The sequence below is a fragment of the Molossus molossus genome, unplaced genomic scaffold, assembly GCF_014108415.1.
Source record: "Molossus molossus isolate mMolMol1 unplaced genomic scaffold, mMolMol1.p scaffold_m16_p_18, whole genome shotgun sequence".
NCBI lineage: Eukaryota > Metazoa > Chordata > Mammalia > Chiroptera > Molossidae > Molossus > Molossus molossus.
This window is the reverse complement of record NW_023425353.1, coordinates 65,028,125-65,053,522: the sequence shown is the minus strand read 5'-3', so window position 1 is coordinate 65,053,522 and position 25,398 is coordinate 65,028,125. Positions and strand designations below refer to the sequence as shown.

At 55.5% G+C, this 25,398-nt stretch overlaps 1 protein-coding gene across 2 annotated transcripts; it reads right to left on the bottom strand.

Moving 5' to 3' along the window:
• Positions 1-551: 551 nt before the first annotated feature.
• Positions 552-24,997, bottom strand: MAPKAPK3 (MAPK activated protein kinase 3). 2 transcript variants are annotated; one of them, XM_036266757.1, is made up of 11 exons: positions 24,913-24,997; positions 24,370-24,646; positions 7,638-7,777; positions 6,513-6,577; positions 5,995-6,074; positions 4,131-4,254; positions 2,882-2,957; positions 2,444-2,568; positions 1,962-2,047; positions 1,620-1,700; positions 552-909 (listed from the first exon to the last, which is right to left on the bottom strand). In XM_036266757.1, the coding sequence occupies exons 2-11, from the start codon at positions 24,592-24,594 to the stop codon at positions 757-759; spliced, it is 1,155 nt and encodes a 384-aa protein (XP_036122650.1). In that variant the 5' UTR covers positions 24,595-24,646; positions 24,913-24,997; the 3' UTR covers positions 552-756. The 2 variants fall into 2 exon arrangements, with proteins under 2 accessions (XP_036122650.1, XP_036122649.1); XM_036266756.1 differs by having other exon boundaries at positions 24,898-24,958.
• Between the last annotated feature and the right edge of the window lie 401 nt (positions 24,998-25,398).

The following is a 25,398-nucleotide window of genomic DNA, read 5'->3' as shown; positions in this document are numbered from 1 at the left end:
AGTAGAAAAGTGTTAAAAATACCTCCTACCCTCCGCTGAGATGAGAGGCCACTCTTTGGGTAGGGGATAGTAACGAGGGCTGGGCCCAGGGACTGTGGAGGAAGAGCTTCAAGGGCCCTGTGAGATGCAGCAAGGTGGGGCTGGACCACCCAGGGAGGCAGGCAGAATGACCCTGTGGCCTCCAGGAGACCCAAAGGGCTGAGCGCAGAGACAAGCAGTGGGAGAAAGACCAGCCTCCCCTGGGAAGGCAAAGGCAGACCGAGCCTCAATTGCCCCTTCTCCGTCCCTTGTTCACTCACTCCACATTCACAAACAGTAACTCTGTCCTTAGTCACCATGACAACCAATGGCCAGAAGCCTTTCCCAAGGCCAGGCCCATCTGCCCACCCCATGGGGGGTATCTTCATAGAAGGAGGGAAGCCCAGCCACAACTCCCAGCGGCCTAGAAGTCGAAGGCCGTGCCTAGGGCAGGACAGAGCCCTGGCCCAGAGCATTCTGGATGAAGGCGGCGCAGCTGCAGCGGGTGGCTCCCAGCCCAGCCACTGTCCTCATCTAAGGCCGGAGCCTGAACTGGGGCTCTGAAGGAGATGGGGGGTCATCGTACTCCATCCTGAAGTTTCAAGTGACAAATTAAAACACAACAAAATAGTCCTTTTGTTTAAAAAAAAATGACCCTGGGCCCTCCGGGTCAGGGCCTTAGCCCACTCCAGTCTGTCCCCGAGGCTCAGAGGCCCAGCTCCTCCGAGGCCCCGCGAGCTACTGGTTGTTACAGCCCTGCGAGGCCGAGGAGCCGCCCGCCTGCTTCTTTCTTCGCTTGTTGAGGAGCGGGTTGTTAGAGGTCTTCAGGTCCTTGATCTTCACCTGGTCGTAGTCCACTCGCATGGTTGCCAGGGCACTGGTCATCTCCTCCTGGGGACAGATGTCAGGATGTATTGACCTCAAGAGCCATCACCCTCCTACCTGGGCAGCCCTTTAACAATGCCAGTGATGTCAATGACAACCTTTACTGCCCAAGTACCTACTGTGTGCCCAGCACCGAGCCTGCCCATCTGCATCACCCAGATCTCCCTACAGTCCTCGGTGGTGGACACCGCGCTCATCTGAACCACAGAAAGTGCCTTAATGACTGCCTCGGACCACACCAGGGTAAGCAGGACAGGGATCTGGACCACTGTCACCTGCTCAGAACCACAAGGCCTGAAGAGATGCCATCTTACTGGACACAAAGGGCACTGGGGCTTGAAGACTGTGCCCTGGAAGTCTTGGGGTTCTGAGCTGCTGCCCCGTATGCTCAAACCTGGCCTGTTGAATCTAAAACCAGGCCGAACACCATCCCAAATGTTGTAGACTATAAGACGGGTTAAAGCCAAAGCTTGGGGCAAAAAGCCCCTTCACTGAGCCCTGGCCCAAGGCCCTCCCGACACTGAGGGAGTGAGCCTGGAGCACCACCCTGCAGGGGGCAGTGCAGCTCAGTGCTCCATGTGGCACTGTGGGCCACTGGTGCAGTCATGGACCCCTGTGCTCCAGGCATGGGGCAGGGGCCGAAGACCCAGACTCTGAGTTGTAACCTTTTCCAAAACCTTGGAATCTGCAGGGAAACTGAGGCCGAGTTCACCCACCTTGACATCATCCCAGTGGTCTTTGTCTTCCTGCAGTACTCGGGCTGTGTGGAGGGGGGTCTGCGGCACCACCATGGATTGCTGGAAGGAGCCCCAAGCCCATGAATTAGAACCTGGTCATCCAGGATTTCACTGGCTCCCCCAATACCACTTCTTCCAGTCTCAGATGGGGAAACCGAGGCTGAGGGAGGTAAAGGAGTCTGACTGGAGCAGTGGCAAAGTGAGGTTGTAGGTGGGGCACTATCACACATCTATGGCCACACCAAGGCCTCCTGATCCATCACCCTCCTGCCTGGCAGCCCTGCTTGCCACCCTGCCCACCACAGGACCAGCAGTGCTCACATTGATCCAGGGATGGTTCATGAACTGCGTGATGGTCAGCCGCTCCGTGGGGTCCGTCTTCAGCAGGAGGCGGATCAGCTGCTTCGCTAAGGACAAGAGGGGAGTAGTGAAGTTGCAGGGTTCCTCAGAGCCAGCCCTCAGAGCTCCCCAGAAACCACAAGCTCTGCAGGTGCTCCCGAATTCCCAGCCCGGGAAACAGTGAGCTAACAACTCTTGCTCGTGTCAGCCTATCGGAGCTTGGTCATTTGTTAAGCAGCAGTGAGTAACTGATATAGGGCAGAACTGCGTGTGGGCCCCACAGGGAAATATGAATGAGGCACAGGAGTTAGAGGAAGTTCTGAGGCAAATTCTGAGGCTATTTGACAGATACAGAAACTGAAGTTCAAAAAAGTCAGGTGACTTGCCTAGGGTCACACACGTGGGGGAGCTAGCACTCAAACACAGGTCATTTCACCCAGAATGAAGGCTGATGGGTCACTCACCATCTTCAGAGACCTCTGACCACTCGGGGTTGGGGAAGCCATACTGGCCCAGGCGGATCCTCCTCTTCATCCCTGGGGAGATAGCCTGGCCCGTGTTGGAGTAGAAGGGCGGGAAGCCGCACAGGCTGGGAGAGGGCAGAGGTCATCAGGCATAGGTGTGGGGGCAGTGCCAGAGCAGACCCTTCCTCCTCCCCAAATTGCTGACTGGGGACACAGGCAGCCAGACACCATGCTAACAGTCCCAGCCCTCTGGCCCCCTGGACTCTTCCCAGGAACGCTGTCTCCCCTTGGTATGGAGAGGCCCCCAGGCAGCCTGAAGGATGGCATCCCATGACCAGAAGGGAAGGGCAGCTTGCATGAGGAGTGACCTGCAAGGGTGTGTGGTACTGAGCATGCATGGTGGGGAGGGATAGGAGGGGGTGAAGGAGTTGTACTCACAGGATGTACATGATGACTCCCAGAGACCACATGTCACACGACTTGTCATACTTCTCAGGACCCAGGACCTCAGGAGCTACCAGAGCAGAGGGCACAGGAGGGCTCTCAGCCCTAAGGGTCTTGGAGTCTAGGCGGGAGCCTGAAGCCTGGGCAAGGTGGGGAGCAGGTACGCATACTAAGGAGGGGGGCAGAGCAGACTAGTGTCTGGCACCTTCTGGGAAGGCAGCATGTGTGAGATGTTGGGGGAGGAAAAAAGCTCCCAGAAAAAATAAACCTGCTTCTAGGCTGGGCTGGAAAGAATGATTGCCTCCTGGCTCCTTTGGTCCAGTCTCAGCCTTGATGAGGAAGGAGGAGAGAAAGGCCGGTCTGGGACTTGGTGAGGTCCTGTCATAGGTGAACGGGCCTCAGGCACCAGCTGCCCTGTGTCCCTTTCCTCCTCTCACACAAGGCAAGAGGGACTGGGGCCGGGCACTGAATCCCACTGTCTGCTTGACTCATCCCATGGGGCCTGGGTCTTCTCATCAGTGCAATGAGATGGGTAGGCCAGAAGATTTTTTTTTAAGTTAAAACACTGCAAAACCTGTCCTGGTAAACAGAGTGCCATTTCAAGTGTGTGGGGGCTTCCTACCCCTTCGGCAGCTCTCTTGGAAAGCCTCCCCTGAGGGAGAAGGGCCCTTGGCGAAGGGAGTCATCACGCCACTCACGTGAGGTGCTTGTAGCAGGGACTTTTCCCGGTCTGAGGGCTGCCTCTTCCCAGGGGAGCAAGGAACTCTTCCAGGAGTACGAGTGTTTGCACACCCCAGCTCCATCCATGCCCTGGCCTGAGGGACCCTCTCCCACAAGGCAGGTGGCCGGTGCCCTGTGTCCCTGTCATGTGGGAGGAAAGGCCTGCCCACTTTCTGAGCATGAATCCCAGGAAGATAAGAACTGGAGAAAAACAACCATGGTTGGGCTCTGTCCAGAGCTGACAGCAGCCTTTTATCACGTATATATTTAGAGCTGCTGTGATGTCATTCAGCTCACAGACCACAGCCAGAATCTTCCTGGATCTGTTTTCAAAAGCAGAAGCTGAAGTTCGGAAGAATATTTTTGCAGCCTCTGGCCCCCACATCACTGGCTCCACACAGACCGAATCCCACTCCCTCTTTACTGCGCTTCAACCCTCGGACTTCTGCACTCACCACCTGCCCCACACCGCCTCAGGGTCCAGTGTGGGGAGAGAGGTTCACACCATGTCCTGAAGACTCACCCACATAATAGGGAGTGTAGCAGGGTGTCTGCAGGGCATTCTGGGTGGTCTCCTTGGCAAAGCCAAAGTCGGTGAGCTTGAGCACTGCGTCTTTCTCCTTGGATGTGTACAGCAGGTTTTCAGGCTGTGCCAGGAACAGAAAACAATGGTCTGGAGTTAGGCTCCAGGTGGGGGCAGAGTCCCAAGGTGACCTTCAGCCAGACTTCCGCTCTCACCCCACTGATGCAGGAGGAGCCAGCCCCATCCCATGAAAAAGACCTGGGCCTGACCACCACCAACATGGGCCAAATATAGAAAAGACCGAGGTGACCGGGAGGTGATGCCTCCTGAAGAGGGGAAACTGAAGCAAGCGTTCAAAGTTGTCAAGAACCAAGTGCCCTAGAGAGCCCAGAGGCGGGAACTTCTGAGCCTGAGTTGGTGATGCTGCCATGAAATGCTAAATGCAGGTTCTGGGGGAAGACAGGCTGCTCATGAGCCAGTGTTGCCAAGCACACGTCCTGTACCCAGCCCACAATGAGCCAGCAGGGTAGCCCCACCTGAGGCGCTCAGGGAGGAGGCCCCCACCTCTCAGGCCCCCGCAACTGCACAGAGATAGTTCTTCCCAGTTGCAGAGCACAGAGAGACCTGAGGGGTGAGGGCAGTGGGGAGGTCTGCATGGAGGAGGCAGTCCTGAAGTTAGTTTTTAATGAATGGGTAGGACCTAGGTCTATGGAGAAGAGGAAGGACAGGGTATTGGCTAAAGTTCCAGTATAGAGCCAGTGAAAGCTATTTCTCAGGTTCTAATGAGGTGATCTGACCTTGGACTGGGATCAAAACAGGGAAGCAGGTTTTGTTTACACAAGGGAACCTCCCCTGCGGAAGGTTTTCCTCCCCTTGGGAAAAAAGGAAGCCAGGACCAAAACAAAGCAAGGGTTCTGAAGGTGAGTCTGCCGTGGCTGCACATGGACCCAGAATCCAGGGAGAACGGTAGGCGTTGGCAGTACCCAGCCAGAGGAAGGCCCTGATGCAGCAGCTGGACCCGCAGCCCTCCTGGGCCCAGGGAGGAAATTAGCCTTAGGAGGCTAACGCTCTGGGCCTGGGCAGAGGGCTCAGGACCTGCAGATTCTGCTCTGATGATGGCTGGCACTTGCATGCATAGATGGAGCTGCCTCCGTTTGCATTTCATTGGGCTGATCCTGATAACCTCTTAGACCCAGTCATCCCTGGACAGGAACTGGGAGAGCAGAGCCTCCCGCACATCTGTGAAGTGCAGCCACAGAGAGGGAGCAGGCCTGACCTCTGGACCACTTCAGCTCCTTCCTCCTCCTCACCCAGCGGCTTCTTTCCCTGAACAGGCTGGCGCAAGAGAGCCCAAGCTACTGAAACTATGGCTGTTACTTCACAGAAGCCCCAACAGTGCCAGGCAGTTCCTGCGTGAGGCCCAGCACATTCCTGTTTACAAAATTCCTTGCTTAATGAACAAATGAGCGAATGAACCCCAGTGTGGCAACTTAATGGCCTTGGACAAGACAATCTCCCTCTGAGCCTCAGTTTTTTCATCTGTAAAATGGGCAATGGCACCTAACCTCACAGGGTCAGGTCAGGGTTAAACGAGATGCTTGCCAGGACCTCTTGGCTTGTAGTAGGTCCTTAGCTAGTCTTATGGCTATGGGGACCACACAGTTTGAAGGAACTGAGGAGACCCATCTGGCCAGAGCAGAATGAGTGTGCTGGAACTGGGGGAGAAGAGACTGAGAAGACCAGTCTGGGCCAGAAGGCAGAGCCCTTGAAGGGACTTGGCCTCCATCTAGTGGGTGCTGAGAGTCTTGGGGATTGTGGATCACACTCCCCTCCCTGGTCCCCTAACCTGGTCCTGGAGCCTCACCTTGACGTCTCGGTGGGCGATGTTCTGGCTATGCAGAAACTGGATGGCGGTGCCAATATCACGCATGATCTCTGCAGCTTCTATAGACAGAGGAGGGGTGAGTGATGGTAGTCAGAGGTCAGGCAGCCTGGGGGCCCCCACCCTGATACCCCCAGGACAGCACAAGATGATGACATGCACTCTTACAACCCACGACCCCCATCCCACACTCCTACACCAGTCACCCTAATTTCCTCTGGGGATGCCTTAGCCCACTAGACCTCTTTCCTCAGGCCTGGGCTACCTCTCCCCAGCGCAGCAACTTGTCGGTACCAGAAGCTTTGAGGCTTCTACCCCAAGGCCATAGAAAGCTCATCTCCAACAAGGTGTTACAGACTCTTTGGAGCAGGGACACTCTGTCTGCCTCTCTCTTGTTCAGCAGGGGAGACTGAGGCACAGAGCAGGGCCTTGCCCAGCATCACGCAACAACTCTACCCATCTCAGTCCGAACCCCCACTGCTCCAGCTGCACGCATGTACCTCTCTCAGTGAAAGCCTGGTCGCCACGCTCCTGAATCCTGCTGAACAACTCACCACCTTCCATGCTATAAGAGAAGGTGACTGTAAGCAGGGAGGGGGAATCGGCGGCAGCCTGCCCCTGGCCCAAATCATGGCCCCAGACCCTGCTGCTCTTGCCCTGGGGAGCCTCCCTGTCAGCTCCCGTGTCTCCAACAGCCTGGAGCATGGTGGGCTGTCAGCTTGGGCACTGAACTGAACTCTTAGGCCCTCCCCAGGGTGCTCTTGTGTTTCCAATGGCACTGCCCCCACCTGGCTGAGGCTTGGGCAACCGCACCCCCATACAAGTCTTAGTTTCCTCAAATGAGAGGTATCAATTATCATCATGACCACTGTTTTCTGAGCATCTGCTATGACTGTGCCCTGGGCAGATGATTTGTGTGAACAGCTGTGTGACCCTGGGCTGGTCCCTTCACCTCTCTGTGCCCTAGCTTCCTCTTTTGTAAAATGGGATTATAGCACCAGCCTCACAGAGTTGTAAAGACGGAATCGGCAGTACACATGGAGCACTTGGAATGGAGGAAGTACAGGGTGAATGGTACATTAAGATTTTCAGAGAGGTTCATAGCTGCCCAAGGTCACACAGCTACTAGGGGGCAGAGCCAGGATCTGAACCCCAAATCTGACTCAAGAGCTGCTAACCTTAGGGTAAGGGGGGCCCAAAAGGCAGACAGGGAGGAGCCGGAGGCTCAGACATGGGCCTGAGATCTCAGGGAGGCTAAGGCTGAGCCACAGTGCTAGATGGAGGACACTGCAGGCTCCTGGCTCTGGGTCCTGGTCACCCAGCATCCGGTAGGAAGGAGAGAGTTGAGGGACCTCATACTTCCTGCGCTTCCCCAAACCTCCCCACAACCACCTTCAGGTGTGGTGGCCTTTTCTGACATCTCTTCCAGCTCTTCCTCGGAGTGGAGGTCACACCCAGGGAGGCCACCTTAGAGTCCCTGGTGTTTCCTCTCACCCTGGGAATGGCCTTGTGCTAGCCATACCGCTCAGGGGCTGGGGTCCCTCCTGGAGCTGCTATCTGAAGAAGAATGGCAGGGGCCTGGGGACCACAGGGGTGCCAACAAGGTTCAGGGCGGTGGGCCATACCATTCCATGATGATGAGGAGACAGCGCTTGCTGTGATGCATGTTCTCGTACACGTCCAGGATGCGCACGATGTGGGGGCCACCCGAGGCCTGCCAGTGGTGGTCCACCTCCTGCCGGGCCTTGGGGCTGTCGTACAGGAGCTGGAGGCAGGTCAGCATAGGGAGTGTCAGGCTCACAGCAGCCACCCAGATAGTGCCACTGCCCTCACTTTGCAGAGAAGGACGTGGAAGCTCAGAGAGGCTGTGACCTGCCCAAGATTGCCCAGCTCATGAAAGACAAAATGAGGATTTATATCCAGGTTTCCCTGATGTGTGGTCCAGTGAGCCTCTAGACCTGATTGAGGGTCAGCCTCATGCAGCTGGGCTGGTGACTCAGGGAGGCCGCGGGAGGGGCTGACAACTTGGAAGGGCTCAGAGGCCAGAGGACCCCTGCCTCGCTTCTCAGGGCAACAAGTGAAGTGGAAATTGAAGGGTTTGTTAAGTCCAATCACACACCAGCTGTGGGATCCTAGGCCAGGGCCACACATCCCTTGAGTCTCGTTTTTACAAGGGGATGGCACGAGGGTTGTGGACCCAGAAATAGAGTCTGGGGGCAGAGAGGACCCTGGTTGAGGGAGGTGATGAGATGGCCGGGTGGAGTGAAGTCCAGGTTTGAGGCTAAATTTCTCCAATGACTCAGTGTGGCCTCAGGCAAACATTCCCAGCTCCAAGCCACAGCCCACAACTCTGTAAACTGGAGTAGTAAGAGTCATCCTCACAGGATGCATCACAACAAGGCAGGAAGGTGGGCGGCGCGGAATCCTTGCTCAGGTTAACTCAGCCCTGGGCTATGGCTGCCAACCATAAGGCCAATTACTGGAAATGAGCAAGGCCCTGGAATGGTCCTGCTTGGAGGAGATGTAGGGGAGAAGTCAGCTTGCAGGGGGAGGTGGCCAGAATGAGGAGAGCAGCAACAAGCCATCCCCTGGCAAGACTGCTCACCAGAAGCCCAGCCACGTTTGTTTTCTAATAGACAATGGCTGAAGACCAGCGCAGAAACCAAGACTGGGATTCAGATCAGTTCCGTCTTGATCAGCACCCGCAGGACCCTGGGCCACCCCCAGCCTCAGTTTCCTCCTCTGCCAACGCACTGTTGGGGGCAGGCTCTGGGCCCAAGCTCTCTAGGCAAAGGTAAACCGTGGCATGGCAGGAAGAAGGGCAGTGGGTTCTGGCATTTACTGCCCCTTGGCTATCCCTCCATTTCTGGAGCTGGTCCCAAACTGGCTGCACGCTCTCAAGTCTGTCTCTGCACATGCCCTCTTGCCCTCTTGCCCTCTCCTTCTCCATCCAGTCAACCTCCTCCTCCTGAGGAACCTTCTGGGCTCAGTTCATTTGTCTCCTCCGCAAAGTCCTCCCAGCACCTGCCCCAATGGTTTCTGCCCCTGTACCTCCCACCAGGCTGGAAGCAGCTTGAGGGCAGAGGCAGGTCCTGAACGAAGGGGGGACGGGGAGTTGGGGGGGTGGATGGGCTGCAGTGGGAGGGAGCCAGAGATATGGGAGGGAGAAGAGGAGGGGCCAGAGAGTGAAAAGGCTGGGCCTGTACCCTGTGCTTCCGCTGAGGTGGGGGAAGGGAGAGCTTCTCCGTGCCTCCAAACCCACTCAGTCCATATTTAGGGACTCACTTCCTACACAAATTAAAATAGTCCTTCTCTGAATGCCAAGGCCCTGAGAACAGCACAGCAGCAGGGAGACGATTGACCCTAGAAACCACAAATGCCATCACTGGCCTCTCTGCAGGGGCCCCATCCTGGCCCAGTGGCCAAAAATCTCCTGGGCTGTCACTCTTGATCCATAGGACTGACCTTGAGTGTGGTCCCAAACCTCTTAGAGTCTCAATTTTTTCATCTTTCTTCCTCATAGCCAGAGCCTTCTTCTCCTTCAGGAGCCCTTCCAATGCCGCCTCCTCCCAGAAGCTCTCCCTGATTATCCTGTCTAAAGAAGGCCTCAAGGGTTCCTCGTTTTCTCCCCACCCTTTATTTTTCTTCCTTTATATATGTGCTTTGTTTATTGAGGTATACTTTACATACAGTAAAATGCACAGATTTCAAGAGTCCAGTTCAAGTAGAGTTTTTTGTTGTTGCTCTTTTTATTACCAGTTCAATGAATTTTGACAATTGCACACACCCCTGGAACCCACACCCCCATCAAGACAGAAAACATTTCCAGCTCTCTGGAGAGCTCCCCCTCATCCTTTTTTACCTTCCTCCTGTGTAGAACTTGCTCACAACCTACAATTAGCTTATCCCTTTTGATAACCCTCCTCACACACACGCACGCACGCACACTGCACATTGCACGCACAGTGCCTGGCTCTGTTCTGAACCCTTTACAAATATTAGGAGGAAGGGACTTCATTATCACCATGCTTTAGCTGAGAAATGGAGGCACACAGAGCAGAAGTAACTGGTTCTAGATCGTGTAGCTGTTTCTCCAGCCAGGCGACCACCATGCTGCCTCCCTCATCAGACTGTGGGCTCAGAAGGGCAGGCCAGTCAGCCTGGTCACCTGTGGGTCCCCATACTGGGGTATAGGGCCTGGCACAGAGCACTGGCTCAGATAATATTTATAGATTTAATGACCAAATCTATAAACAGGAGGTAAGAAACCTTCACAGTGCAGTATGAGGACAGAATGAGATTAAACTGAGGACTCAGGAAGGCTCAACCAATGAGACACATGACAAGCTGGCCAACTTGTTTCCCACTGTACCTCACCCACCCTCTCTGGTGAATCACACTTAACCTCTCTTCTAAGGAGCCCATCCTGACTGCTCCAGCCCACAAGGCCATTGCTACAAATTGGCTTCATTCATGCATGTACATGAGTCCACACTATCCTCCATAAAAGATATTCCCCAACAACAGCCCCTTTTTTCTAGGCCTGGGAATGAGCACAGGGCTAGGAGACAGAAAGCCTAGGTTCTACTCCCACTCTCAGTGTGACCTTGGGCCAGTCCTTTGCTTCTCTGGGCTTCTGTTTTCCCAATGCTAAGCTGCAGGGCTTTGGCTTGATTGGGTGGAAGGGGACCTCTGGTCAGGGGCGTCTTACAAAGTACCTACCATAGCCCCACTCCCATATCCCTGCCCCCATGGAGTAGACCCTGAGTCTCCATAGACCCTACGTCCAAATGCTTAAACCAAAAGGGGGCCACCCAACGTCTTAGTCCCCAGTCACAGCTTGGAAGAGAAAAAGACGGGGTGGCCTTCTGCCAATCCAACAGACCCCACCCTCCTCTCCCTCCCATCCTACATCCCCTGGGCTTGCCCAGGGGTCCACTAAAGCTGGAGGGTCTGTGATGGCTCCGGGCAGCTCCACAGCTCCAGCTGGCACCCAACAGGAACCCCCACACACACCTGCGAGATGGAACCCCAGCTTTCTCCCACAGGAGGGATCCCGGCTGTACCTGAGGAGTGGCCCCAGGAAGTGACATGAGCATGGAATGTGAGAGGACATTTCCTTGAACCTAGGACACTGCTCTAGCCACAGGCTTTGATCAGTGGTTTCCAACTCCCTTCTCCCCTCACTCTCCTTTGCCAAATTTTCAGACCCTGCAGCTGGATGGCCGAGCCCCCTACCAGCCCCATCAGACCATGGACCCCAGCAAAGGTTGAGGGCAAAAGGGCCCATGGCCCTTCAGCTCACCAGGTGAAATGGGCCAAGCCTCCTCACTACTTCCCACGGTGTCCCTTCCCACCCAACGACAGAGGTTACTGTGGGTGGAGGAATTCTTAAGTTCAGGAGCTAGGCAAACAACAGCCGCATTTGACTACTTGAAAAACAATTTGCAATTTACAAAACACTCTCTTTTCCTATATCTCATGGGAATGCTGGGCGCCACCCTGTGAGGCAAGCAGGGTGGGGACCGTCAGCCCCAATTTACAGATTGAGGAAAGAGAGGCTCAGGAGGATGAAGTCATCGCCTTGGGGCTACCTGGCAGGAGGATGGCAGGGCTAGAAGAATCCAGACAGCCCCTCCCTGAGGGGAAATGACAGGAGGGGGTGGCCCCAAGTCAGGGAGGTGCTGCCCAAACTACAGCTTGCAAGACTTGGGAAACTTGTTCTGAAATAAATGTGTGCATAGGTGCACGGGTGTGTGCATGAGCAGGGGCGTGTGCAATGGGAGTGTGTGCATGAGCAGGGGTATGTGCATGAGCAGGGATGTGTGCAGTGGGAGTGTGCATGGGCACATGGGTACATGCAGGTGTAGGGCTGTGTGCACAGGTGTGTATGGGGGATGTGTGTGAGTGGTGGGCCGTGGGTATGCATGTGTCTCCAGCCTCTGTGATGTTGACTTTGAATCCCCAGAGTCTGGGACCCATCCATCTGTCCATTTATTCATCCAATATTTTCTACTCCAGCCTCCGCTAGCTACTCCCAGATGAGGAAGGACCACCAATCTGGCCCACATACCCACCCACATATTCAGAGTCCTCAGCCAGCTCACTCAGGGCTGGGCTCTTCTCAGGTAAAAATGTTCACAGTATCTCCATCTGTCTCATACCACAGGAGGCCCCAAGGCCACCGGTTTCCCCCTCCCCCCGCCCCCAACCTCCACACTCCCAGACACTGAACTGCAGCCAGAGCTGAGCTGCTCTGTGGCCTCTGCTGGAACACCCACTCCTTCCGGGGGAAGAGAGCCGGCCTACAATCTCTCCATCAGTGAGGCGCTGGCAAATCAAGAAATATGAACAACCCACAGCCTGAGAGACATCATCCCTACAACAAAGGGAACCTTCTGGAGGCCAGGGATCCGTCCTCTCACTGTCCCTTGGGCCACTCGAGTCCCACCACATCCATGGCCTGGCTCACTGGCAACAGGGTTTCGGGCATTTATAGTTCTACAGCATGAGAGACCCAAATAAAAAACAAAAAACACGCCAGATTCTCTTTAGAATGAAGAGAAAGAAAAATGTACCAGAAACCTATGTAAATTCATGACTAATCAAGCACATATTTGAATTCTGAACTTCCTGGGAGTCTTGGCAAAGAAGGAACCCAGGCCCTGGCCGGTTTGGCTCAGTGGTTAGAGCATTGGCCCATGGATCGAAGAGTCGCAGGTTTGATTCCGGTCAAGGGCATGGACCTTTGTTGTGGTTCGGTCCCCGGCCCTGGCGGTGCTGGGGGTAACCAATCGATGTGTCTCTCTCACATCTATGTTTCTCTCTCTCCCTCTCTTTCTCTCTGCCCCTCCCTCCCACTCTATCTGAAGATAAATGGGAAAAGAGCCTCTTGTGAGGATTAAAAAAAAAGAAGGAACCCAGGTAGGCTCTGCTGCTTTTATCACCCTCTGAAGAGAAGCACATTCATTTATTTGAGCTTTTGCCAAGACCAAATTCTTTTTTTTTTTTTAATCCTCATCCAAGGACATTTTTCCATCTTTGTTCAGATAGAGTGGGAGGGAGAGAGAGAGAGAGAGAGAAACATTGAGGAGAAAGAGACACATGGACTGGATGCCTCCCAAACGACCCCAACCAGGGCCGGGGTGAATCACAACTGAGGTACGTGCCCTTGACCAGAATGGAACCCACAACTCATGGGTCCACTGGTCAACGCGCTAACTGCTGAGCCAAACCAGCCAGGGCAAGACCAAATTCTTAAAGCAATTTAGCATTTGATGTTATATGAGGAAAAGTATAACATCTGGCAATGCCTTCAATGATAGTTTTGCAAAAGATACAAAGTCAAATAACCATATCTAATATGGACCCTCAACAAGACGGCCAGCACATGGCACTGGAGCCTGGCACTGGGCAGGAGTGCTGAGATGACATCACCAGGGCCATTACCTTCTTGAGATTCCAGCCGTGTTCTGGGCTAGAGTATGGAGAGGAGAAAGGCAGGAGAGGCCGGTGTATCCCTTGACAACTGCTCTCCCGCCTTGGGGTTCTCCTCCAAGCCTCCGGCAAGGGCAGACACCACAGTGCTCACGCTCAATGCCGAACACTCAGGCAGCAGAACTGAATAGAATATTACAGAAAAATATGGGTTTTCATTGTGGGGAACCGCTATTCTCTACAGAGGAAGGTTAGGAATAAGAAAAAACACTTTGAGCCCTGGCCGGTTTGGCTCAGCGGTTGGAGTGTTGGCCCGCAGACCAGAGAGTCCCAGGTTCAGTTCCCGCTGAGGGCATGTACCTCAGTTGCAGTTTGTCCCTGGCCCCGGTTGGGGTCATATGGGTGGCAATCACTCGATGTGCCTCTCTCACATTGATGTTTCCCTCTCTCTTCCTCCCTCTCTCCCTTCCGCTCTATCTAAAGATAAATGCAAAAAAAAAAAAAAAATGTCCTCAGGTGAGGATAAAAAAAAACCAAACAAACACTTTGAATCTACCACACCCCCTCCTCTATAAGCATTTTCAACTCAGACACATCAAAGGTCTCTTCTGGCTCCCAGGGCTGGGGTTCTTTTCCCATGGGTTAGAACACACTTCACCCTGTCCCCTGGCCAGCCAGTGTGACCCTTGCTGGCTGCTCTGTCTACTCAGAGCAGAGCCATAGTCCTAGGGATGGGACAGTACAGGCTGACCTCGAGTTCAGGAATCAGAAACAGGAATGTCCTTTTTTATTTAATCCTCACCTAAGAATATGTCTTAATTGATTTTTTGAGAGAGAGAAGCATCAGTGTAAGAGAGAAACATCAATCAGTTGCCTCCCACATGTGCCCTGACCGGGGATGGAACCCACAACCTTTTGGTGTACAGGACGACACTCCAACCAACTGAGCCACAGAGCCAGGACAAGAATGTCCTTTTTAAGGCCTCAGTATCTTCCATACATAAAGCCAGAGTCACACACACCCCCAAGGACACTAGAGCTATTTGGGGAGCTGCCTGCTAGCATCAAATCTAACTTTTTAGCCAATTTCACGTTACAGCCTGAGACATGTGCCATTATTCTCACACACACTCATTTCCCAGCTTTTCTAGCTCCTTCCGGGAGCTAATGGAACCAATTTTGCAGCTATGGGTTAGCTGGCCTCATGCCAGGTCGGACCTCGCTTCATTGAGTTCTGACCACGTCCATTGACCTCTCTTCCTCACAGCTCACTTGATACCACTGACCCCAAGTGCCCAGGCTCCTGCTGGATGTCACCCTTCCGGTCAGTGTGACTGTCTCTCCCTGGTGCTGTGCTGGCCAGGGTGCTTGGTCACCACCCCATTCAGTCCTACCATGTCCTGGGAAGGCCCAGCATCATCCTTCCACCTGTGAAGAAGCTGTGACTCGGAGACATTAAGTGACTTGCCCAAAGTCACACAGCTAAATAGTGAGTCAGAATTTGAACCCAGACCCGCTGGCTCCTGGACAGTGGGGACCATGCAGCTGCGGTGCTCCTTTCCTAGGTGGAGCTTGGCCCCACCCCACTTTGCTGGGAAAGGCTCAGTGAGGAGGGGCAGACCCCCAGGGTGGAGAGGGTGAGGCTGATCTCCTGGAAGGGACCCCGGTGGGAGGAAGCAAGACTGAGAGTGGGGGACCCAAGCCGGGGGAGTAACCCAGCTGTGGGCTTTGGCAGACCAGTGGAGGGGCACATCCCCACTGGCTCAGGTGCATGTGTCCTTTTGAACAATGTTCCCTCATGCAGAGTGTATAGTGAACCTCCCTGAGCCCCAGCTCCCCACCTGTGAAATGGGCACATACTCTCCTCACACATGGCAATGGGGAGGGGCCAGGCAGGTCTGAGACTATCAGCATCTGCCTTAGGGTGGTAAGAGGCCAGGGAGAGCTTTGACTCCCCCTCTCCCGGAGGTTACCCACTGAGTAAGTGGCAGGATCTGAACTCCCTCTGCCAGGCAAGTGCCAGATCTGGCCTTCCGCCCACAGCCTCCCAGGAGAGGGCTGAGGAGGGGTCCTACCAGCGCCCTGACACCCCTGCGTGCATACTCAGAGGGTCAGATTTGTTGTCCTCCTTTAACTTCTTAGAGGAAGAAAGGATATTTCTGTCCAGATCAGCCCATAACTGGTGAAACATCACCGAGGTTCTGTTTCTTTACGACAGAATGAAAACAAGACGCTTTCATCCTAAAACTGGGAAATTTTAGCAAACACAAGTGTTTTATTCTAATCTCAGAAATAATATCCCTTCAATAGTCCCTCTTCATGAAGAGGCCCCACCTTGGCCACAGAACGTGTGTTTCAGCTGGCCAGCTGTGCCACAGCAACACCTGCAGAGCAGTCCAGGGCTCCAGAGGGCAGTCCACCTTCCCTAAGCAGGAGGTGACCTCCCTGAGGCACCCAGCAACCCATGCCTCGGGCCAGCTCTGAAGAGTGGGGACCCAGAGCCCTCTAGCTCTCAGAAGAATGACAGCTGGGCTCTCTCATCTGGAGGAGCCCTCACAGAGATTAGCAAAGGGATGAGAAGTGGAACATTAGGGGGATGGACTGCACAACCTCCAGAGGCATGGCGCAGAGGCCCTGGGAACCTTCTGACTCCACCTCCCACACCTGCTCTTCCTGAAGCCAATATTACATCTGCTTACCATTTCTCCCATTTCCCCTGACTTCATCCATGTCCCTGTAGCTCCCCACACAGGCCTGGCTGAGCACAGGCAGCCATCGCCCAACTCAGGCTCTTCCCTGGCCCCCGTCTCTCCCCATCCTGTTCAGCTAGAGGGCTCCCAAGTTCCAACACCAAGCCAGCTCCCGGGAAACTTGCCTAGTCTCTCTGATCATGCCAAGGAACCATAGATGTCACTCTGGCTGGTGTGGGTCAGTGGTTACAGTACAAACCCTTTGCACCGAAGGGCTAAGGGTTTGGTTCCCGGTCAGGACACATACACAGGTTACAGGTTCGGTCCTGTCAGGGTGCGTGCTTGAGGCACCCAGTTGATGTTTCTCTCTCACATCAGTGTTTCTCTCTCTCTCTCCCCCTCTCCCTTCCTCTCTCTAGAATCAGTGAAAAGCATGTCCTTGGGTGAGGATTAAAAAAAGGAGCCATAGTCCAGCCGGTGTGGCTCAGTGGTTGAGCGTCGACCTATGGACCAAGAGGTCGCTGGTTCGATTCCTGGTCAGGGCACATGCCCAGGTTGTGGGCTTGATCCCAGTGTGGGGCGTGCAGGAGGTGGCCAATCAATGTTCTCTCTCATCGATGTTTCTGGCTCTCTCTCCCTCTCACTTCCTCTCTCTATAAAATCAATAAAGAAAAAGAAAAGAATAAAAAAAAAAAAGGAGCCCTAGACGTGAACAAGGGGAAGCAGGGAAGGGAGGAAGGCCCAGCCCTCTAGGACATCAGGGTAGTGCCTCAGTGAGGGACACTCCTGCAGTGGGAATGGGCTGCAGTGATCACCCCCACTCTCTCAGGCCTTCCTAGGGTAAACATGCACCCTGGTGCAGGCTCAGCCTGACTCAAGCATTTAACGGAGCCATGGAGTACAGCGGAGAGGGGTCTTCAACCTGAGTCATAATCCCACAGCTCCTGTCAGAAGAGCACAGATCCTGTTGGTCGTGTCACTGCAGCTGACTGTTCCCCTGGGAACCCCATTTGCTAGCTGACTCAGGAGAGGCATCTTGGGGTACCCCAAGCCAGTCTCTGTGTTGCCCATCTACTTGCAAGAACAGCTCCAGTAGGGGGCAAAGGGGGGCCCACCACCTGTTTCCTGGCACTGCCCATGTCACTGCCCACCAGAAGGGTATTCAGAGCCAGAAGGGGGCCCTTGTCAAGCAGAGCACCAAGCCCCTCGTCTTACATATGGTCAGGCTGTGACCTGAGAGAGGCCCTGCTCCTGATCCCCAGCTGAGCCTGGCACACAGGGAGGAATGGCTGAGAGCCACAGCTTGGCTGCCAGACAGGCTGGGGTTCCAGCCCAGCCTGGGCATGTCCCTGCTATGTGACACCGTGACTGAGTAACTTTGCCTTTCCGAACCTCAGTCTCTGCATCCATGACATGGGGCTGACAACAACCCATTCTTAGATTCTGCTGTGTTTGTGTTTAGCACATAGGAAGAACTCCAAGGAGAGGGGGTGCTTTCATACCCAACCCCCCAGCCGTGTGCTGCTGCCAGCCAGAGAACATGCAGAATCACACCAGCCCGTCACATCCTGAGAATGGGGTTGTTTTTGCCGGGGGGACATCTGAAGAACAATCTGTGAGTCCCTCATAGAGGCTGCACCCTTAAGAAAGGCCTTGGCCCTTCATGTCCCTAAAAATAGCCTCTGAGCTTCACTGAGGTGAGGATCAGGTGCAGGGTGTAGGCTGGAGTCAGCTGCCCTGGGGTGCTCAGGCCAGGTAGGGCACACTCACTGTACCCTCTAAGGTGGAGGCAGGTTGCATGCACCTCACATCTCAAGCCCTCCCAGCCCCTCCACAGGTACTTCCGCTGGCTCTGGGGTTCTGGCTCAGGCCCCAAGCAAAAGTCTCAGACCACTGAGCCATAAAAAGAGACCCGACAGCAGAGGCTGTAGCCAAAGCTGATTTCCCACACTCCACAGGGGATGCCTCAGGTTACAAGCTTGGCGCAAATGCTCCTGACTCCGCTGCTCCAGCTGCCAAGGCCACCAGCACCTGGTCAAGGCCAGCAGCAGGAGGGGACACTGTGAGTGGCATGGGCACAGCCAGGCACTCCTCCCTCCTGTGTAGCATCCCCCTCCCCGTGACTAGAATGCATCCCCAGCACCTGACCAGCCCCATCTGTCCTCTGCCTGCCCTCAGCCCGTGGGCTACAGAGAAGAGGTCCACCTGAGCCTGGAACCATGAGGCAGACAGGGAGTGGCAAGGCCCGAGAAGGGAGGGACTGGGCGACAGCAGGAGCAGCACAGCTGACGAAGAAGAAATGAGAGGGACAAGAAGGCAGAGAAGACAGAAAGACAGAAAGCGCCACAAAGAAAAAGCAGCAAGGACAAAGCCCTCATCTAAAGATAAAGGAAACCTTACCACCAATCCTGCAAAAAACTTCGATCAGTATTCTCAGCGTCTCAGGTGTGTCTAGCTGAAAAGGCCCCCTGAGGTTCCTTGTCCCCCCAAACAGCCGCCTCCTACCCCTGCTCTAAGCAATACCCCAGTTCCCACACAGCAGGACTTTAATCACAATTACACAGGCCCTAATCCACTTAGTTCCAAAGGGGCAGAAGGATGTGGAGGAGCCCAAGACCCAGAGCTCCTTTCACACCCTCTTTCCCTCCCACAAGAGGCTGGATTCCCCAGGTTCGGGGTGAATGCAAGTGAGTCCTCATTAAGGCCAACACTGTGCCACCAAAACGCACCCAGGCCACCCCAGATGAGAGCTCTGCCCTGAGAGGGTTGTGGCCTGTGCTGCTTCATAGCAGGAACGCGGGGAGAGCTCCAGCCACCACGACTGAATCCTGCCTTCCACATGCTCAAACCCAGGGCTCAACCGCACCACAGAGACAGTGGGTTTGAATGGGGGGAAAGGAGAAACATCTGTAACAAAAATACATTAGTTAAAAATAAATAAATAAAAGACAATGGTTTTGCAGAATATTCTGAAACTGTCTTTATCCAAGGTCACTCAGGGAGAACGTGGCAGGAAGGATTTCAAGCCCGGAGCCTGCTCCTCTCTTAACCCCAGCAGCCTTTCACGTGGGGTCACACAAGATCTCGAACTGATGGAAGTGAGGACAGCACAACCGGTGTTCTCCCCGGAAACTATGGGAACCGTGGTCATACTGCCCTGAGAGCAGCAGACCCAGACATGCAGGGCTTGGTGCACACTATGGCACAGGTGTGCTGGGAACACCCCTCACCTAAGGGTCTTGCCTGGTGGCCATCACCTTTGGATACACAGCAGTCAGGTGCCTGGCTGGTACCCAAGGAAGTTGGGGGGCTGCAGGGGGAACCCCCACCTGCTGCCCCTCACAGGGGTCTCCCATGATGATGTCCCAAGGAGACCCTGGGAGAGGAAGATGAGGGGTCCAAGTAGAAAAACAGCTTCCCCAAGTGCAAATGTAGGCAGACATTATGGACCTCTTGTCGCGAAGGCCAGGCCCTCCCCGCACAGCCTTTACTGAAGGACAGCCCAGCCCATCCAGAAGCTCCTGAGCACCCTGGCAGCAGCCCTGTGCAGAGGTCCTGGTAATGCTACGACAGTAGCTCTGCGGGCAGAATGGAGGCACCAAAGACAGAGCCTCCAGTGTGGGGAGGCATGAATCAGGTGTGGGCAAATGGAGAGGGAGAGTCCCCGCCAACCTTCTGTCCTCATCCTTCAAGGCCCTACACAAATGCCTCTTCTTCCACACAGCCCTTCCATCCCCACGGCTCCCAGGGTTTGTGAGGGCTGGACACCAGCCCCGCTGCGAGCAGCCACATCCTGCCCGGACACAGGATTGCGAGTGGGGAAGTGGTACTCCACAGCAGGCACTGAGCTGTCCACACCGGGCCGGTCATCACACACATCCTGTGGCCTCATCCATATCCATCTCAGGCCAGAGACCTGGATTAGAGCAGGCCGTCTCTTCCTGAAGCCCTCTGGTGGCCCCCGCCCTCTGGACTCACAAGGCTTGAGATGAACCACAATCTTTCTGAGGTGGCCCCGCGGCCATCAAGGTCCTTGTGGTATCACCACCTATCCATTCACAGGCACAGAGTCCTGTATGGGAAGCAGGTATAGGCAAACACTAGAGTGGCACTTGGGGCCCAGCCCAGGCTGCCAGGAGCCATGGAGAACAATGCCAGCATCCTCCCAGGAGCCAAGTCTCAGAGACCCTCCCACAGCCCCAGAGACTTGCATGAGGCACGATGAGGTGACCTCGATGCTAAGGCTCTGGCATCAAACTGCCTAGGGTCAAACCCCAGCCTTGCCACTCACCAGCTAGGCATCATGGGCAAGTCGTTTACCTCTCTGAACTTAAGTGTCTTCATTCATAAAATGAGAACGACAGGAGTTAGGTAAGGTAACATGTGTCGTGCATGGGAAACAGGGCCTGCCAACAGAATGTTCTGGAAAACTGTTAGCTGTGTATGAGACTAGAACCCACAACACCAAGGCCTGAGCCTGGAGGGCTGGCATTAGCTCCTGGATGGAAGTCTCAGCAGAGGGGATCCTGATGGAGGCAGGAGAGCAGCTTCTAGAGCGGTGCGCAAGGCCAGCTGGGCAGGGGGTGAAGCATCTCCAAACAACCCACTTCTGCTGAAAATTCCACTATGTGCACTTCTTAGGGTGTGATGCCCTCCCTAGGATCCAGCCCAGCAGGCTCTACCAGCGTGAGCACCTGGAATACTCCCCTTCCTGGAGAGGGGCATTCTGGGGAGAAGCCCAGGGCAGTGAACACGGCTGGGGACTCTTGTACAGGGCTGCCAGCCCCTCCATAGGCTCCCAGATATGTTGATTCAGTAACAAGTGGCCCTGTAGAGGCTGATCTGACTGGTCTGGAGAGGTAGGTGAGGGGGTGGCAGCTGCCAAATGAGAAAGTACCTGGCCTGCCTGGCAGCCCCACCCAGCCCCAGATCCAGCTCCACAGCACTAGCTCCAACAGGCCAGCCCCACCCATGAAGCAATGCAGGGAGCTCCTGGGCATGTGGGTCCAATACCCCACCACTCCACTCCCTTCCATGAAGACCAGAAGAGAAGGGCACTGGGAGCCACAGGGGCCTCCAAAATGCTCCAGTGGTCAGAGAGGGCCCCACCCCCAGCCCCAGACACCAAAGAGCAGGGGCAAGAAAGAAGACTCTACCTCTCCTTCCATGTGATGCACCGCTCTGACTCCGCAAGGCCTTTTATTTATCTAAATAAGTGCCATGGTTACTTCTGCCTGCCAGGAGGCTGAGGACCATGTGGGCTAGGCAGGAAGTCAGGAGGGGAAGGGATTCTGGCCTCTGCTACAATCCCATCCCAATCAGGTCACATGACTTCTGACTACTAACTCCAGGTCCTAATTTTCATATATGTGATTAGCATGGAGGGGCTGGGTCTCAAATGTAGTGAGGCGACTGGTGGGGGACAGATCTTCAGGACTGTGCTGAGTTAGGAGTGAAGCTTAGGGGTGCCAATTAGCCAATGAGGCCTGGGAAGGAGCACAGTCAAGAAGTCAGTAGGAGGCAGTCCTCCAGCTCCTGCCAAGGGGCAGCTGCAAGCGCTACAGCGGCACGGAGAGCGGCACGACCACACTAGCTGCAGAGGCTGTCCTTGGGAGGGAGCCCCTGAGTGCAAGCAAGGCCAAATGGACAAAGCAGCTGTCAGGGGCTGAGGGAAAGGGGAAGAGGCCCAGCTTCCCATGAAGGAGGAGCCTGCTCTGCTAGGGCCCCCGGAGAATAGCAACAGCCACAGAGAGAGCAACCACAGCTCTTCCTGTTTTATGAGTGCCTACTGGGTTCCAGGATTCGTGCTATGCACTATCTGCCATCTTGAGCAACAAGGCCAAGAGGATGGGCGTGGAGAGAGGTCAGGGTGCTAGGCCTGAACCACAAAGAAGGGTAGAGATGGCTTGAACATGCCCAGGCTATAAGACGAAGACAGGCCAGCCTGGGAAACTGGGATGTGTCTGGGGAGGCAGAAAGACTCAAAGCCCAGGGACCCTACCTAGGCTGACCGGGGCAACTGGGGAGAGGGCTAGGCAGAAGTAGAACAAGGGCTGAGACCCATTCATGGACTGGCTGAGCTTCCTGGGCCCAGGCCTGCCCATGTGCTGAGGTCTCCAGGCTCTGGCCCTCCTGGGCAGAGAGCAGAGGAAAATTGTAAGTGGAAAAATGACACCTCCCTCCTCAAGGCTAGAGCTGCCACTCACGGTACAGGTCCAGTGTGCCAGAGGTGGTGCTAATCCTACCTTGGGAGGTGTAATAAGAACCTACCTAGTTGGGTAAGGACTTCCAGGCTTGGTCACTGGTATGAGGGTCAAGAACAGAAAGGTGGGGGCCAAATCTAATCCATGTCCCCCTTGAGGGCCAACTTAGGGCCAGGTCCTGAAAGTCCTAAGCCAGTAGCACTAGCCATGCTCACCCATAATGCCTAAAGGTATACAGCAGGGGAATGTTGTAGGCCAGCCCCACTTCCCCGTCATGAACAGAGAAAGCATTGAGGCCTCACATCCAAGGAGAGGTGCTTTGGAAGTTGCAGTCAGAAGTTTCCCCAAGTCACTTATCAGACACAGCATCTAGGGGAAGGGCCCAGGCCCAGCCTGCTTGAAGCCTGTGCTGCCTGGGCCATGCACTGCGGCCTCCCACTCCATGTCTCCCTCGCTCACAGCACCTGAAGCAGCTCAGGGGCTAGTCAGAGCTCAGCCCTGGCTCACAGGGCCAAAGCCTTGGTATTAAGAAGAAATTCTCTGGCCTAAGACAGCCCCTCCCCACCCAGACTGCACCCAGACACTCGCACGGGTGAAAGGGCTAAGATGGTACTGAGGGAGAGGGTGGAAACGCTCACTTCTCACCCCCTTAGCCCCATCACCTCCCAGTAGAGCCATCTTTTCCCTGAAGGACTCCAAGAATCCCTTGCCTGGGACTTCAAAAGGGCCCCAACCCCACTCCTCTGCTGGGTTAGTAGGCAGAGAAGCTGTGTCTGAGACCCTGCCTCAGCAGCCCAGCCCCGAGCCTCCTCCAGACCCATTCTCCTGATCCCCGCCAACACCACCCTAGGGATACGCCCTAGTGCCCCTGGGAAAGACACAGGGAGCTGAGCTCAGGTTCTTGCTCAGACACTTGCAGACCTTGTGCCTAAATAAGTCCTGTAGCCTCTCCAGGCCTGCATCAGGCTCTATACTAACTACTCTGTGCACATCGTGCACATCGCTTCATTCTAAGCACACATCAACCCCTGTCTTTCCCCTGGACAGAGGCAGAAACCTGGTTTCAAGACTCCAGAACCTAGTCCAAGGTCACAGAGCTGGCAAATGCAGGCCAGAGATTAGAGCAGGACTGTGAGCTCAGGCTCATAATTGCAGCTTCTATAAAACGGGAAGATCCTTCGCCGTGTTCTAACCTCCAGGAGCCACTCTCCTTGCCATGCTCTACCCATCCAGGTGGCCACTGGCACAAGCTGCAATTGACTGAAGTTCCCAGATCCAAGGGATTCTGGATATGGGGCAGGGTTCTGGGCCTAGAACTCGGTGGCTTAAGCTAGAACTAGGTGGCTAGATCAGCCACCCCCAGAACTCCCCAGATTCCAATTGTATCAGTGAGGTTTTAGCCAGGCCTCCAGGGAACCTATGATGTGATGTGGCTAGCTGGCTGGCCACTCTTTTCCCAGGAACCAGGGTGGGTCAGGCATGGAGCAGGACTTGCTTTTTTCATCGGGGGGGGGGGGGGGGGGCTGTGATTCAGCTGGAGCCGGTCAGCAGCCTCCTGCCTACCAGTGGGATGGTCATCATCAGCCTTGCCCACCAGCCAGCCCTGGAAGGCTCCCACCACTCCATTCCAGGGGCCACGGGAGAAAGTAGCTCCACCCCAAGCTTTGGTGGTGGCTCTGCCTCAGAGGGAAACTCAGACCCACTCCAATCAGAAGAGCTTCCCATGGAAAGAGGGCACCTCTTGGGCGGGAAACACATAGGCCCCGCCAGAACCCAAGACAAGAGTCACTCCTTCCCTTCTTCCGGGTACAGCAGGCTCTACCCATACAGACTCCACCCTTTGCTCCCTAACACACCAGGAGCTTAGCTAGGCAAAGCTCAGTTTCCCACCTATAAAGCAGGGAGGAACAGGAGCCTGACCCTGTTCATGAAACGCGATGCTGAACATAATAAGCTAAGCAGGGGCCCATAGGCCCCTGTTGTTGGACCCTCCGGGTCACCCAGGGGCAGTGAGGGGGGTCACTGACCTTCAGAGCACACTTCTGACCGGTGCGCCTGTGGAAGCACTCCAGCACCTTGCCGTTCACACCCAGGCCCAGCACCTGCTTGGACAACTGGTAGTCATCGGTCACTGCGTACTTCTTGGGCTCCCGCCGCCCCGTGAGGGCCAGGGCGCCAGCTGGGCCGGGTCCGGAAGGTGCACCTGGCGGGGGCAACGGGCCCCCTTGTTCCTCTCCTGTCTCGCCATCCATGGCCCCTGCGGGGCGCTCAGGGGCGGCCCCAGCCTGGCGCTTCCAGGGCCACCTGGGGAAGAGGGGAAGAGTGAGTTCCGCCCAGACTCCCCCAACACGCCCCAGCCTTGGAGCCCGAGCCCGACTGGGCTGCGGGCTGGAGGCAGCGCCAGGAATGCGGGACAAAGTGCCTGCGAGAGTACGACGTGCGGCGCGGGGCGGTGATCGCGCAGCCCCGGCCGGGCACCTATCAAGAGAGTGCGGGGCCAGAGTGGCCAAGAGGTCCCGGGAACAGGAGGCTGAGGGGACCCGGTGAGAGCGTACCTGGCGCGGGCGTACCTGACAGCAGTGCACCTGTCGGTGGCGCTGGCGAAAGGCAGGGGCGCGGAAGCGGGAGCCGGCGGCCACCGGCGCCCTGAGCCACGAGTCGTGCCGCCCGCGGCCCACGTGACTGCACCCCCTCCCCCGTCCGCGGCTAGAAGTCGGGCTCGGTCAAGCCTTAAAGGGCCAGGAGCTCCCAGGCAGGACCCAGAAGGGTGGGAACCCTAGTCAGGCCCCACCCCAGAGCTGGGGCCTACGCAATGGGGACGTGGCTTCCCGAAGGGGCGGCAACCTCCTAGGCTCCTCGGGCCACGCGGGGAGACCCCCTCCGCCCCCTGCGAAAGCGGCCGGGTCCCGCAGGGGCTGTGCGAGCCCCGGATTTTACGAGCAACCTAGGAAGGGCGAGTGCAGGAAGTCTAGTTCCTACACTTGGGCCGGGTTTTTCTCTTCTGGTGCCAGGCGGCCCTCCAATATGGCTTGTAAAGCTTGCGACTTCCTTAGTGG

Bases quoted from the DNA above. Each gene is read 5' to 3' on its own strand.
- MAPKAPK3 (XM_036266757.1), bottom strand. From the start codon at position 24,594: ATGGATGGCGAGACAGGAGAGGAACAAGGGGGCCCGTTGCCCCCGCCA. The intron at 6,075-6,512 runs GTACATGCGTGC...CTCTGTCTATAG, and splicing joins CCAGGCTTTCACTGAGAGAG to AAGCTGCAGAGATCATGCGT. The intron at 910-1,619 runs GTGGGTGAACTC...ATCTGTCCCCAG, and splicing joins ACCACTGGGATGATGTCAAG to GAGGAGATGACCAGTGCCCT.